The 16,123-nt window shown below is 38.8% G+C and overlaps 1 protein-coding gene across 1 annotated transcript; it reads left to right on the top strand.

Moving 5' to 3' along the window:
- Positions 1–2,174: 2,174 nt before the first annotated feature.
- Positions 2,175–7,599, top strand: LOC139716642 (metalloproteinase inhibitor 1-like). The gene is made up of 4 exons (XM_071628169.1): positions 2,175–2,322; positions 3,300–3,515; positions 4,687–4,814; positions 7,228–7,599. Exons 1-4 carry the CDS (start codon positions 2,175–2,177, stop codon positions 7,597–7,599), a joined length of 864 nt encoding a protein of 287 aa, XP_071484270.1.
- The last annotated feature ends 8,524 nt before the right edge of the window (positions 7,600–16,123 follow it).

Consider the following 16,123-nt stretch of genomic DNA (forward strand, 5'->3'; position numbering starts at 1 on the left):
TGTTTATGGGTATTTTGCAAAATTATTTTGCAAAATACCCATAAACCTGTCTCTCCACACACTAAACGAATGGGGGACAAAGGGCATGCATACTCGGGTTGGTCATAAAAATATAAAAATATGATTGAATATGATTAGGATGGTGAATATTTGGGGAATATTGTTTCCTTGACAATCTGGATCAGTATTTGAGTAGTTTCAACAGATTTTACTTCAATAATTATGCAAAATACCCATAAACATGGTTCTTCACACACTAAATGAATGGGGGACAAACTGTCCCATACGTAACTGTCCCATACGTAACACGTCATGTCTGTCTTTAATTAGAACCTGTAATTAGAGCTTTTTGCCTAATGACACGAAACTTACCTGTGATAATCTTGAGTGTTGTGACTTTCATCACAGTGAGTTACAAGTTGTAGAATGAAATACTTTCAGAGAGTTTTGAGGTTGAAAAAAATGTTCAAAAAAACAAAATTTTTCTGGTCCCATACGTAACGGCACATATTTTCTCTTCTAAAATATAATTGTGAAGGTCATTTTTCTCCATTTTTTGCATGATTATACTTCTCCTAGATATCAATCACCATGATAAAGTTTAATATGATCAAAAGCCATTAACACTATTTTTCAGGTCATAAAAGTCTCTGAATGTCCCATACGTAACGCGCGCGTTATCTTGGACTTGCCCTTTGGAATAACTTATTACGGGCTAACAATGCATTTGTATGTGAACTTATGGCAGAACAGCAAATGATACAGAAGCTTCTTTGGCAGTAATAGCGCTCTGTTCAGGAGCGTCTGATGAGTAACGCCCCAAGCTAAAATTCCATAATCAAGTTACAAGATTTCAGTATGTTCATAACACCTCTATTATGAGAAATAATTTTTCAGATATGATCAATATGTTTTTCGAAGAAAGTTTATTATCTACAAAAAATACCAAGAAATGTAAAATATGACTCTTCCGCTTTAATTTCATATACAACTCCACTCATAAAAGTACTTGGTTGGGGAGATAGTGATCACTTGGTTGGTGCAACAGACGAGGTACCTATTTCATGTCAATTGTAGTTTTAAGGCTTCATAGCATGCAACCACAAACAATCCTTTTTAGTCTATGATAAAATGACTGTTTTAATTAAAACATGATCGATGATAAATACTGCCTTAAGTATTGTATTTCCCAAACTTCTCATGCTGTAACATCAAATGACGGCTGTCAGCCTCTCCCCATTGATATGTGATGAACATATCAGTTACTGTATCGCTCATTTTGTCGTATGCCCTTGATTTGGCTGCATTATCAATAAAACATCAACATCGGCAAGAAAAACTTGAGATGGGAAAATAAACAAAACAAAAAACATAAAGACAAATTATCTGTAACCAGTGGTTTCTGGGAAGTTTGTGTGGCACTGTAGGTAGTTGCATGGTGAAACTTGATAAGATTATTAGCTATTTAAGTAGACATGATGTGTAACAGTTACCCTGATGCGAATTTCCCAGTTCTTATCAGTTTTTCCTTTTTTGTAGGAAACCGAAGCAGCTTCTAGTAAATCATTACTTGGGTAGAGCTGGCGACACTAAACCTTCAGACTGATATGATGAACACATGATTGAAAAAGCAGACGAAAAAAAAAACCAGAAGAAATACAATGGAGGATGTTCATATAGTATGTCCACTTCGGCCATCTCAGACTTACAAATACTGGTAGACTTTATATGGCCCGACAGCTGATAAGAAAGAATGAGTGACTGACCATGTATGGAAGAAATAGCTTCAAGATAGAAAAAGAGTTGGTAGATACCATTATCTCACCAAAGTTGTGTGTGTGTGGGTGTGGGTTTGTGTGAAGAGAAAGAGAGACAGAGGTTGAGAGAAGAGAGAGAAAATATTTGTAGAAATGATTCAGATGTTCTACACGTCTCTCGGGTATAAAAAGTTAGTAGACAACATTTGCTGGTCAAGTGGTGCAAGATAGAATGGGAAAAGAAAGGCCGTCTTTAGAGCTAGTTTGGACGATTCACTGGAGGATCAACAATACCTGTGTCGTGGTGTTACAGATGTAGATACGAAACTGCCCCTTTTGTATATAGAGAATCTGTGTTTTGGCCATAGAAATCGCTCTGAGCTTCTTCTATCAGTCTTGTGATTGATATTCGGCACCATGCATCAACAGCGTCTTTGGTTCTTTTGCAATCTGCTTCTTCTTCTTCTGGCTCTTCTGCATTTCTCGAATGCATCTGACGACGTGGTGTGCACAGGAATCTGTCCTATTGTCCATCCGCAGCAACACTTTTGCAATGCAGACCTTGGTATGTACGGTTGCGCAAGCAAATTCTTTTTACTTTTCCTCCTTGTTCGCATATCAATAGATGGGGACGAAAAATGTAGAATTTATTGTGGCTAAGAGCAGTATAGAAATGCAGAGGAGATATTGCTGTGCAAATTATAACAATAAAAAAAAAGATCTAAGAAAGAAAGAAAAAAAAAAGACATTATGGAATGAGCAAGGAAAATATCAAGTATCAAATCCTAGCAATGTAATTCAATTCAAGAAAATAAGACGTATATTGTTATTAGATATTAACTATGAGAAGATTACTGTATGAAAGGACTAGCACGGGGACCATGCTCAGAGTATACTATACTGAATCAAATGAAGATTAGTTCTAACAAATTCAATCTATATGTTTTCAATGTTTTTAATCAAAAACACTCAAATTTACATCCAGCTTACAGAAAAGGGGGGAAATGGATTTTAGTGCTCTTCATGATGGAAAATCAGTAAGTAATATACATAATGCTTGGAACTTTTAGGTGTTTACCTACTTCTTTTATTTTTCAGACATTATTTCTCTGAATAAAGCATTGTAAAGTGTGACAGATGAGCTCTTAACCCGTTCCATACTGAATTCTGAAACCCCCATAGACTTAATACACAGGCCACCAGGTTCCCGTATGGAACGGGTTAATCTCATTGCAAATTAACCTTTTTAGTGCTCATACACATACAGTGGACTCCCATTAGGAAGAAGTCCTTGGGACCAGCAGTTTTCTTGTTTTATATTGAAATTTTGTTATAACCGAACAAATAGACAATAAAAATATATAATGTGGATAACTATTTTGGCCCAAATTTTTGCTTCGTTATAACCAGATTTTTGTTATAACCCTGTTTGTTATAATGGGAGAGCACTGTAGTAATTCACCGCAGCTCATAGAGTATCAAATTTAAAGCAATAGGTATAATATTCTGATCAATAAATTGTTTTTTTTTTTCCTTTTTTAGCCTTCAAACTGATGGTGACTGGGCGTGCCCATATGGATTCTGATTTTCGAAAGGTAGACCAACATTACAGCACCGCCATCCGCTACCGTGGTGTGATCATTGACACTTTCAAGGGTCCTTCTTCGGCCAGAGAGGGCATGGAAGTGGATTTTTACACCCCTCGTTGGGAATGTGAAATTCCCATTCCAGAGATGGATGTAGAATATCTCATCGCAGGTGAGTTCTGCACAAATTCTTTGGGAACACTAAATACATAAAAGTGGTGGCAAAAACCTCTAATAAACCAGGTTTCCATATGAAGAGTTTGTTCGCAAAAACCGATAAGTCCATTTTTTAAGATTTTGAAGTACGGTCTCTGTCATAAAGTACAAAATAATACCTTTTAAATGATATATTGGTCACTACTATAAAGGTAAATTTTTGAAGTTATACGGTCAAAAGAAGCAAAATTTTTCTTATTATTCTCTTTATTTTTCTTGACCTTTAATCGCAAATATCTCCATTTGGCAAATATGGACTTACCGTTTTTTGCGAAGTATCTCATTAAGGAGATACTTTCAATATCATGCATTGATATATGCCACAAACTACCTTTCTACGAAATTTGAGCTGAGGTACTAAAGATCAGTTCATGTGTATAATCCCCTGTAGCTGATGGCAAAAAAGAAAAGGAAAAAGAAAACTGATATATATATATAAGTGTGAACTCGATAAATGTAAACATACTATGCTTTCAATAAGTTGCAAAGCTGCTATTAAAACCAGGCAAACGGTGGTAGTCTAGTCAGTAGGATGATGAATACATATATTTTGTGAAGACTGAAGCTTGCTTGACCTGGAATAAACTCTCATTCATTCAATTCGGGAAATTTGCACTTATCAAAGACTGCTAAATACCTTGTGCAAAGACAATACGTTATCTATCTTCAAAAGACAAGAACGAAAATGGGAATGCATGGGTGGCCCAATAATATCAATCTTCATTTGCTGCCTATACAGATTACATGCAAGAACCATGAGTAGCTCCCGTCAGCGAATGCATCGAAACATAAGGTCATCAGTAAGGGTCGATTCCAGTCAAGATTTAGCTGTTTGTGTGTACTTTACCATAAAGAAGTAGAGTGAAAAAGCGGTACACAATTTTGTTACAAGGATTCTCAAATATATCCAAGCCTTGACAGCCTTCGCACTCTATGGTATCCCCATATTGCCCTTTGTCTTTAACCCATTGAGGATGGGTTAATTTTGCTACATCACGCATTTCCCATAGACACCTGCCTGAGTATACTCGGGACTCGTCCTCAATGGGTTAAGGTTCCAAGAACTGTGAAAAGTTGATAAATGCTCTTTTCTTGTAATCTCTCTCACTTTTTTTCTTTTTTAATAGGGAAAGTGCGCAATGGTGTTCTAAATGTGACAGAGTGTGATGGCCTTGCTGTCCCATGGTCTCACTTAACTTCGGAACAGAGGGCTGGCATTGAGGGGAAATACAACGAGCAATGCAAATCCTGTGAGGTAAGATAAAATGCAACTTATTCCTGACAAGACAATCACTATCAAGGACTAAAGCTTAATCAATGTGTTCTCTGATTCTCCTCAATTGTGTTAATGGATTTAAACTTGTTCCTTTCGCAATTCTCCGAGAACCTTCAATGTGCCCAAAGAAGATTCTTTTTGTTCATCGACAGAGAACGGACAGGTTGGTAATCTGCCAGTGCGAAAGCAGTCAAGCAGTATCCCCTTTTCACAGTCAACCACATGTGCCGTCAAAATTGCATTTGAGATGAGAATAGAGCATGTGCTGGGCTCACAAACCTTGTTGTTATACACTATAAGGGCACATAAATGGAGTCAGCAAAAGTCAAAATCTTGTGAGCTCAGTCCCAATAGCTGTGTACATCTTTACATGAGCTTTATAGCAAAACAAGCGCACCTCTAGGTCGAAAAAGGTAATTCAGACAAAAATGCATGCAGTTTTGATGCAGACAAAGAACAGAGATAGATAGAAACTCTAATCTTTCCATCAATTTTTTTTTTCTGGTCATAAGAACGCAAAATAAGATGAATATACAGCTGTAGGATAGGAATGCAGAAGCTTGTGTGCACATTTTGGAAAGAAGGTTCCCATTTATGAGTTGACACTATGGGATTCTGTATGGTCAGGTTAAAAATTATGATCTTAGAATTGCATTTGATGATCTTTTTTTTTTCTCATATTACTACATTTGTTTGTTTACCTGTTTTCTTTTGTTTTTGTTTGTTTGTGTGTTTTTTTTTTGGGGGGGTGGTATTTTCACCGTGTTTTTTTCCTTTATTGTTGGAGAGTATGCTTTCAGCAATTAATTCAGTTGGGTATTATTCATGTCCTGTTGCTTGGTAATTAACATAATTTATGTTTAAAGAAAAATGTGACTGTTGATGAATTGGAGAATGTCCACTATTATAGTAATTATGACAATTATCACTACTATTACCTTTATCGTTTCCATTGGTATCACTTTTATTTTGATAATAAATTTTAATGCACAAAAGGATAACTACCACAATCAAATTATGGAGATTATTACAAAACTTTTAAAATAAGAATTGACAAATCTATATTGTCAATTATGTGTATTCATTGGAGCATATATTATACATTGCATTTCTTATTCAGGGTACCATGATATTAATATCTGTTATTCACAAATTATAAACAGACTGAAAAAAAGTGACAAATAAACTCATGCAGACATATAGAAATAAACAAAAACAATAAGAATACAACTGAGGGAAATCACATCCACACATTCCTTAAAGTGACAAACTTTATATTTATAGGCATTAGGATTTTATTCTTGCTTTAATCAAATGTATGGTTCATTCTGTTGAACTCTGGAGACAATACTAAAACACTTTTTTTTTTTCTAGAGATGGGCCTATTTCATCCTGCTTACAGTTAAAAAAAAAGAGATTCTGAAAATGTGTTGTGTACCCGCAAGAACTATGAGAATACACACAAGCACATAGGATGTTATCAATGCTGACTTTGCTAATCATTATTTCCTAGCAGGCAATACCATTTCAAATAAAGGCACACATGATGGAGTTAGTTTAATATTATTGGAATATTTTCCTCTCACAGGATATCGATCGTATGAAACAGTATGATGCAAACTATAAAAGCATAATGAGAATTCGGGTGCTATACAGAAGAGTGACCCCGTTTACAGTGCGAGGCTCGGCCGCGGCTCGGCCGCGGCCGTGCCCAGCCCCGCTTCAATGTAAACGCGCAAAAGGCCATTAATGCGAGGCAAAAATTGGCCTCGCATTTGGCCTCGCTCTGGAGGTGGTCTCGGCCGCGGCTCGGCCGCGGCCGAGCCCGGCCTTTTCTTGGTGTAAACGCAAACTGGGCCAAATGCGCGGCCAATTGCGCGGCCAATTTTAGTCTGGCTTCCAAACCCTCTGCCTGTATCTTTCGCTATTCAGGATATTAACTCCCTCAACGTCGAAAACTAGTATAGTTTCAGGTGGTTTTGTCCTGCAAAGGATTTTTTCCTACGGCAAAGGCCTTTGCCCGAACGGGACTTCGTCGCCACAGAATTCATTTGGCAAAGGGTCTGAAAACCAGACAAAACCAAACTGCATTTGTTTACAAGCAGAGCGCCACTACGACAAAATATTGAAAGGTTTGAATCAAAAGCGCGGCCGAGCCCGGCAGTGTAAACGGACAAAATTGCGGGGCCCGGCCTCGCAATTGAGGCTGGGCTCAGCCGCGGCTCGGCCCAGCCCCGCACTGTAAACGGGGTCCAAGTCATCTCTGAGAATAAAAGTCAATCATCTTCTGCAGAATCCCATGTCATCTCCAAAGGCTTAAGAACCAATGATTAAGGATATTCGTTTCCTCTGAGGAGTTATTTATAACCATAACAACAATGTCTGCTTGCAGATAAGCTCCGCCCGTGTCGCCAAGCGCATGTGGGGAGAGTTGGTCCTAGCGGGCCAGGAATCCGGCTTCTGGAGCACGGATCTCTGCTTCTTCAACCCCATCCAATCCCAGAAGTACGGCGGGAAGGACTGCGAGACTCTCTACTCTGTATGCACGCCGTCTTTGGAGGACAATGGCGCCACCTGTGCCTGGGAGCAAACTGCATCGTACACTGACTGCTTCCAAAAGAGGGAGGATCTGTGGTTTTTTATGGAAAAGTCAGAGCCCGCCTTTAACTGCGAGTCGGACTGCCGCTCCCAGCCATCCAAGAAACTCCGCTGGCAATGCACAAAGCAGAAAAAGAAGCTGAAAAGGAGGGGGCAGTGCTCGTAAAGAAGAAAATGAAGAAAAAAAAGAGAGGAGAAATTTCACAAATTCTCAAACTTTCTCTTTGATATCACCTTTGTTTTTCATTTCTACTTGTGTGTTGTAGGTTATGGTATATTAGCATGTTGTTTTCTTCAATACAAGTATGTGTATAGCTGTTATTCATATATGAATACAAAATGTAGCTGTTTGACATTGTTGGTATTATTGTGGTTGCATGCCTCAGGAGTATGTGCAGCAAAATGCTACAACAATAATGCATTGGTTTTTATTATCTATTTTGGCTGATGCGTTCTTTTAAAATGATTTTTGTCTGTTCTGATGTCATCATCATGATAATAAAAAAAAGAAGTCATTTACTTCCATTTATGATCAGAATATCTTGTAAATGCTCCTTGAACTTTCAGACCTGCAGCACTATGATATTTTTAATAGTTGCTCTGCTTTTTTGTTTATCACAATGGAATTGGGATATTGACCCATTGAAAACTAGTCTAGAGCATACTCGGGCAGGAGTGTACAGGAAATGTGTGTTATAGCAAAATCAGCTAGTCCTCCCTGGGTTAAAGGGTGTGTACAGTTCTGGTCGAGGTGAGGATTTAGCTTTTAACGTTTTGCGAGATATTCAGAAACCACTCGATGAGATGTCAATGAGCATGCAGTTCTAAGGGGTATCAAAAGTTTATTCGATGAAAATCGGTTTTGAAATGGCTGAGATATCCAAAAACAAGGTGAAACAAAGAGATCCTAATAAAGTTGTGGCATGTCGCCTTTTATCATTAGCACTTTTTTGGATATCTCAGCCATTTGAAAACCAATTTTTATCAAATAAATGTTGAATCCTTCTTGAAATTACATGCTCTTTCATATTTCATAAGAGGCTTTTCATTATCTCACTTAGGAATGTTCAAAACATGAATCCCCACCTCAATCAGTACTGTACAGTCCCTTTAAGAAGGCCTGATCTTATAAGAACAATTGTAACACAAACTGAACAAGGCAGAGTGGGACAAGTCTGAGGTAAAATTACTTATCCTTTCTGCGAACATGATACCCATTGCTTTATTAGTGTTTCTGTTTTCAGGGAGAGTGATATCAGTTAAAGGTACAGTTTACCACTGGGAGCAGTGATTTAGAAAATGTTCAAGATATCACATTTGATGCATGTGTGTAGGTCAGTTGTATCACAAAACATCCTACCATGTAAACATTTTGCTATAAAGCCTGAAATATAAGGAGATATCAGTATTTTTCTCACTAAACTATAACTGTAGATGGTTTAGTCTGGAAGCATTTTTATTATAACTATTGTTCACATTTTGTATACTTAACAATACTTAACATTAATTATACTGATTCAAATTTTTTACATTGTTTTCTTCTATCCTAAGTCACATTTTAGAACTATTTTGAAGCATCTGTTTCATCTGCAAATGGTAAATAATGCCTTTAAGAAGAGACAATTGAAAACACACACACATACATGTAATATGAGTATGAATGAATATTCATCTTTATTTACATATATGTATATAGGCCTACAAAAAAATAAGTTACATTCGTAGGGCGTTACATTCCACCTATTGAGGACAGTTTGATTTTGCTACAAAACACATTTCCCAGAGACGCTTGCCCGCGTATATTTGGGACTCGTCTTCAACGGGTTAAGATGACATGCATTGTTGAGCAATTAACCTAATCAGGTTTTGAATAAATCTACTGTAAAACGAGAAATTTTCGCGTGCATTTTAATTTCGCGAGCCCCAAAATTCGCAAAATTAAAATGCACGCGAAAGTTTTTGTCTACACTACATGCATTGAACACCAGTGGCAATTCGCGAAAATTTCATGCCACGAAAAGGGCTGTCGGCTCCAATTCGCGAAAATTTCATGCCGCGAATATATCATGTTTTACAGTACATGAACTGGCATATATTCCTTTCTTGAAGTCTGGCTATACAATGTACATCCCTTGAATGTCTTACATTCAGACTGAAAGTCCAATATGTGTATATTTACAGATATATACATACACAATTTTATTCACATATACTAACCCTGAACAGAAATGCTAACCTTAGATATAAATAAAGAGAAAGAGAGAGAGAGAGAGAGAGGGAGAGAGAGAGAGAGAGAGAGAGAAAAGAGAGAGAAGGGGGAGATATATGCGAGCATATTTTAATGTACATGTACATATCTCTCTGACCATCTGTCCTATGCATCTACATATGTATTTATTCACCCTCATCATGATAGTCATTTATCTCAGCAATACTGTACAGAAGGATTGACAGAGATGTATAACCCCCCTTTCTGCTGACGCATGAGATGCATTTTCCAAACACCCAGGTATCTATCCCTTTCATGCCTGGACACCTCCTTGACAAAAGAAGGTGCGGCAGGTACCAAATTTCACCCTGGCATTCTCATAATTGTAATGCATGGTGTGAACTATTTTGGGCTAAAAAAAAAGGAAAAAAATAGCTTGCAAATGGTGATGGGAACAACAATAAAAATGATCATGTATATTTCTTGCCGACTATTGTCATAATTTGAGTGTTTTTATTGCTGGTCTGGGAATTAACTCTGATGACTATTATTTCCTCAATGCCATGAGCACCATTTTGGGTTTTTGCTTCCAGTTCTCTCACGGAGATCACACCATGAGATGAGTAAAAGTTGCTCTTTACCAGGATGCTATACTGCCTGGCATGTTCCATTTAGAGTACTATGAACTCCTGTCCTAAAGAAAATAAAGGAGATGACAGCAAAGTGACCAAAAAAAAAAAAAAAAAACCTGACAACAAATCAATACGAAAGCTTATCTATTGTCTTAAGTTTGTATTTCTCTGTTTTCTTAAAAAAAAGATGCCAACTTCACTGAGTATGCAGGCTTTCTGTACATGTTTTTGTTTATTCTTATGAGAGAGAAAAAAAGAAAGATAGATGAGAAATGAAAGGGGGCGAATAGTTTTGGTTGAGACCTAATTTCAGGTTTCTAATATTCTTTGGTGAGATAATGAGAAACCTCTCATGAAATATGAAAGAGCACATAATTTCAAGAGGGATTCATCGTTTATTTAATGACAACTGGTCTTAAAATGGCTGAGATATAAAAAAAGAGCATTCCTAATAAGAAGCAGGACCTACCTTTTTTTTAGGATCGCTTTGTTTTACTTTGTGTTTGGATGTATCTGTGATTTCAAAGCCGATTTTCATCTAATAAACTTTCAATTCATCTTAAAATGGTATGCTCTGTACTAGTTCATAAGTGGTTTCTTGGTATCTCACAAAAAGTTAAAAGCCAAATTCTCATCTCAACGGATACTTGGGTTTGCATTCTTGTGGCAGAAATAAAAATCTTCCTCTTATTTTCAAGACTTTTCAATCCTCCCAGATTGCAAAATGAAAGCTCTTCAAAGAAAACTCAGATTTTGCATACATTCACTCCAAATGTTTTCATTTATACTGCAAAGAGAATATATCTTTTTTTTTTTTCAAACAGATGTAGCAATTTGCAAATTGATTTTTTTTTTTTTTGGGGGGGGGGCAAAGTCTGTAAAAACTTGATTTGAATGTCTGCTTAAAACTGGACAGCTGGACCTCTGACTTGTGACAGTTGTTGTTGTTACTGTTGTTCCCCTCCCTCATTACCATCCGTCCAATATTTAGGATGAATTTCAGTACTGGAAATCTGCACCTCACAAGAAAGCACATACATTTTCTGTGATGGAACCTTAAAGTCATTTCTCAGTAAGCAAGCACCTGCTGGCAACTGGCTGCAGAGAAGACACATCTGTTCACACACCTGGAGGGAGGAGAAATATCGACTACAAGCAACACTCTTGGGGGTGCAGGGAGCGCAGACAGGTGGTATCCAGTGGGGTCAAATTCTGGCACCCACCTGACAAAAGGCTGGCTCGTCTTTAGTGTGGATGGTTCAAAATTTTGTCCGTCCACTGTCAGGGTTTACACAAAAGCAGTTATATGCAATCCCTCTGTATCCTCCTCATTCATTTTGACAAAATTCCAAATATCAAACTTTTTGGATGCAAGGAACACAGTGTAATGCCAAGAAAATAATCCCAAACAGCACAGATCTGCTAGTGAGTATGGATGATGTATGAAACGAGTTCTCAGGCACAGAACTGAACATCACTCGAATGAATATATTTGTTATATCCTTCCCTCCATGAATATACACAGGAAAGAACTAAAAACTATGATTTTATCCAAAAGAATGAGCTGACTCCATTTCTTTTTGTTGAGATATTCATGATTAAGCTTCTAAAAAACGAAGAAAATTGAGAAGAAATACAGGATTTTCATTCTATACCTTCTACAATATTCCTTATTATATTTCAAGTGGTATATCACTAGAAATGTTTCAATATGTTCTATCTGCTAAACTCCTTTTGCAATGAAAATCTTCAAATTCTATTCATGGAGCATGTCACAAATTCAATTCAGCTATTCACTTATCCCGCGTTCACATTGTCCCCCGCGCCACGGGGACAGCCTCAAGAGATCTTATCCTTTTTTACGACTGACCGTTCACATTGGTATCTCATCTGTCCCGAGCTGTGGGGGCAATTGGGGCTTGGGGCGAGCTCTGCCAGGCACAGCGCATGCGCACATTTGATGACCACAGCTGGACGCTATCAATTTCGCCCCAAGGTCACTCTCCCCTCCAAATCTTGTCCCCGTACCCGACTTGATTCGCGGGGACGAGGGGACAAGTCCCAGCGAGTGTTCACATTATGGTTTTGGAGGAGAAAGTCCCACAGCTCGGGACTTTCCCAGCGTTGGGGGGGGGGGGGGGGACAATGTGAACGCAGGGTTTATATATGCTGCTTCTGAATCTGAAGAAGTGCGGGGGGGGGGGGGAGGGGTGTGCTTAGGAGGGAGAGATAAGAGTGGGCTATAGACCCCGCGTTCACATTGTCCCCCGCACTGCGGGGACAGCCTCAAGAGATCTTATCTTTTTTACGACTGACCGTTCACATTGGTATCTCATCTGTCCCCGAGCTGTGGGGGCAATTGGGGCTTGGGGCGAGCTCTGCCAGGCATAGCGCATGCGCACATTTGATGACCACAGCTGGACGCTATCAATTTCGCCCCAAGGTCACTCTCCCCTCCAAATCTTGTCCCCGTACCCGACTTGATTCGCGGGGACGAGGGGACAAGTCCCAGCGAGCGTTCACATTATGGTTTTGGAGGAGAAAGTCCCACAGCTCGGGACTTTCCCCGCGGCGCGGGGGACAATGTGAACGCAGTCAGTGTCTTCAGAAGTACTTGAGTGTAGACAAAGTGATTACTCATACATATGTGACCCTGCATCACAAAACGCACCGAAAGTCGCCAGACATGAAATTTTAGTTAAGAGCATAATCTAAAAGAGCAGACTTTAAGCTTTGAAATGATGTATAACTCAAATCAAATGGACTCTCCAAACCAATCTAAATATTGGAAAGAAAACACACACTCAGGAAAAGTGTAAACTGAGAAAAAGAGGCTCTGAAGTACAGTGTCTATTCAAGCGCTAAATCTTTACCAAGCTGCGCTGGCTGTGCAATGAATGGGACAAAAAACAGGATGTAAACCACCAGAGTAACAACAATGAAGGGATTATCAGTTTAAACTGAAATTGAGTGTGCCTTATCAACACATTCTGTTCCTAATTAATATTTGACTTTCAAAGCAGTAGCATCATCTTTTCAAAAGTTATTAGAGTTGAAAGTGAAGAGTGTGTACAAGGTTTTTAAGAAATCAAAAGGGGACTCTAAAGACACACCTAATTACACTATTCTACCAAAAAACTAGCAGCACCCGTGGAAATCCACGGGTCTGAGGGGTTTTATTTTTTTTTCTCATAATACGATTTTGCACATTTTTATTGAAGAAATAAAAAGAAAAGTCTTCTCATTCTTTCGTTAATTGTGCTGTCTTCTAAATGACCACCCTTCCCAGAAATTTTATAATACATTTTTGTAGTATATGCCAGGCGATCCGGTCCATTGGTAGGGATCATTCCCGCCACTACTTGCTTTTATTATAGAACTTGAGTTTCGAGGGGTTATTTGCACCCGTTGAAGTCCAACAGTTGTCTTGTTGCCCCTCACCCCTCCCCCACCTCACGCACACACACATTTCCACCTCCGCAGGGCAAAAAACAAAAACATTCAGGGAAAAATTACCAAAAACGCAAATGAGATTCCCCGAAAGTTCTGCCCACAGGTTGTTCCCGTCGAAACGGGAAGATATTAACACTATGACTTTGATTACCCCCTGCTCTTGCATCCACGCGGGCACCCGCGGGAATCCACGGCTGGTCTCAAGGCCTCGGTTTGTTTTGTGTTTTTTTTTTCATGTTTCTTTCCCCCACGTTATGAGAGAAAAATAAGATATTTTCGTCTTCATAATTTTGCTCCCTCCTTGTTGTTTTTAATCACCAAAACTTGGCTTGATATATCATATTAATATAGAACTACATCTGCTTCAGATTGTACATTATCATAATTAATATTAGGCCTACAATTATTGCTCCTATTATTGTTATTATTATATCATTATCATTATCCTTATCATTATTATTATTATTATTATTATTATTATTATCATCATCATCATTGTTATTATTTGGGGAGGGGGAGATCATAGTCATCAGGTTTAATAGGCACCCGTGGGAGTAGGTTCTCACGACCTCGTATTTTTTTCTTTAATATTGTTCCCATGTTATGGAAGAAAGAAGAATATATACATCACTGCATTCGTCTTCATTTGCTCCCTCTTTTTTTTGTCACCAAAACTTGGTTTGATAGACCATAGAACCACACATTCTATTTCCACTTGCAATTTTAAAAATAGGCGGTCGGCAAAGCGAGGTTTTCCTCTACGTCCGCTCATCTTATGAATATGTATGATTACAGCAGCTCTGCAGTAAACGAATGGATCCTCACAGCTGCGCGTGTAATCTGATATGTAAGGGTACGATCGGCAAATATATTTAGCCGCGTCCTAAACAGTCTGCGTACAATGACACCGGACTTGAGAGCAAACGGCGAGCAAACTAAATGACGTACCTGAGCTGCATATAGTATTCTGCAGTTGTGCAAAATACAATTACATGCAACGTTCGTTGTTTTCATTTGGGGACGCCAATAATGGCGAACTGTACGTAAATGCCCTTGTAGTCCATATCACGCACACACAGATTCGTGTAACCATCGTCAACACATTCAGTACACGTAACAGGCGGAGGCAAAGGTACATCACAGAACTATATACACACAGTGTAGAGTGTGTATAGAGTTCTGCGAGGTACATTGTATGTGTGCGTGCGTGTCCGCCGGAAGATGTCAGAGATTTCGCTGCACCATCATCTTTAGTATCCCCCAGTGTCTCTGCAAGCTAAAAGATGGAAGATCGAGAAAGCAGGAGGCCAGCGCAGGTCCGTGAATATTGAAAAGCTCGGCTCTTTCGTCACGCACAAAAATGCATTATGCATGTAGCTAATTAATTTTTCTTTTTCGTCCTCGACGTCGACACGGAGGCGGAGAGGGGACGAAACCCACGCCATTCGATGTAGGATACTCTCCTGCGGCCGACGGCACCGGTCGCAACTGCCCGGAGCCGACGGCTCGGGAGGAGATAGAGAAACCAGCAACGCCGAAATAAAACAGGAAATACATAAGGCCGCGACAACAACAACAACTTCGAGTATTATAGTATAGGATGTTCAAGATAAACTCCTAAAAAACACACTTTCCTGCCCATTTTATGATCCCAAATTCTAGCATACTGTAGAAGAAGACTCGCTCTTTCAGAAAATATAAAAAAGTCAAGATCGGTTAGGCTGACCCATTTCACCTATTTTCAGTCCTCACACAAAATCAGTGTGTGCGACTTTTTGTTCGTTTTGTGGTGCACGATCACATATTCAGTTTGGTACATTTATCAAACAAAGATACATGCAATAACACTTGTGTAACTGGTACATGAAAGTGCACATACATGTAGCAGATTTCAAAATTATAATCGCACAAGAGTGAAGGAAAATGATGTAACTAACATTCTGATTTCTTTCCATGGTCACTGTGATGGGAGAACTGATGTTTTCAGCTGATTAGAAAGAGAGAACAAGCAAATTATAGCAGTGTGTTTGATATAATTCAATCCATCAACATATAAATCAAGATTCATTTATTCCAAGCAGATCAATTATAAAATACAAGAGTAGGCTTACATGGAACTTGACAGCTACCTGTAATATGATAAAGGATGGCATGCCCGAGAAGTTACACAGAACATGTAACTTGTGTTGGGATGCCCTGATATTATACTAATGATGCACAGGATAGAGTGTGTTAGTGAAGGTGCGGCGCGCTCGAGAGTATTGACAATGGTGCGACATGCACGAGGCGCAGCCGAGTGCATGTTTGCAACCGTTGTCAATACTCGAGAGTGAGCCGCACCTTCACTAACGCCACGAAATAATCCTGTGCATCATTAGTTTTATAAAATGGGTCGA

This window comes from Diadema antillarum, unplaced genomic scaffold (genome assembly GCF_040938485.1).
Source record: "Diadema antillarum isolate AM-2024a unplaced genomic scaffold, OU_Dant_1.0 scf00000068, whole genome shotgun sequence".
Taxonomy (NCBI): Eukaryota; Metazoa; Echinodermata; class Echinoidea; order Diadematoida; family Diadematidae; genus Diadema; species Diadema antillarum.

Bases quoted from the DNA above. Each gene is read 5' to 3' on its own strand.
- LOC139716642 (XM_071628169.1), top strand. From the start codon at position 2,175: ATGCATCAACAGCGTCTTTGGTTCTTTTGCAATCTGCTTCTTCTTCTT. The intron at 2,323-3,299 runs GTATGTACGGTT...TTCCTTTTTTAG, and splicing joins CTTTTGCAATGCAGACCTTG to CCTTCAAACTGATGGTGACT. The intron at 4,815-7,227 runs GTAAGATAAAAT...GTCTGCTTGCAG, and splicing joins AGCAATGCAAATCCTGTGAG to ATAAGCTCCGCCCGTGTCGC.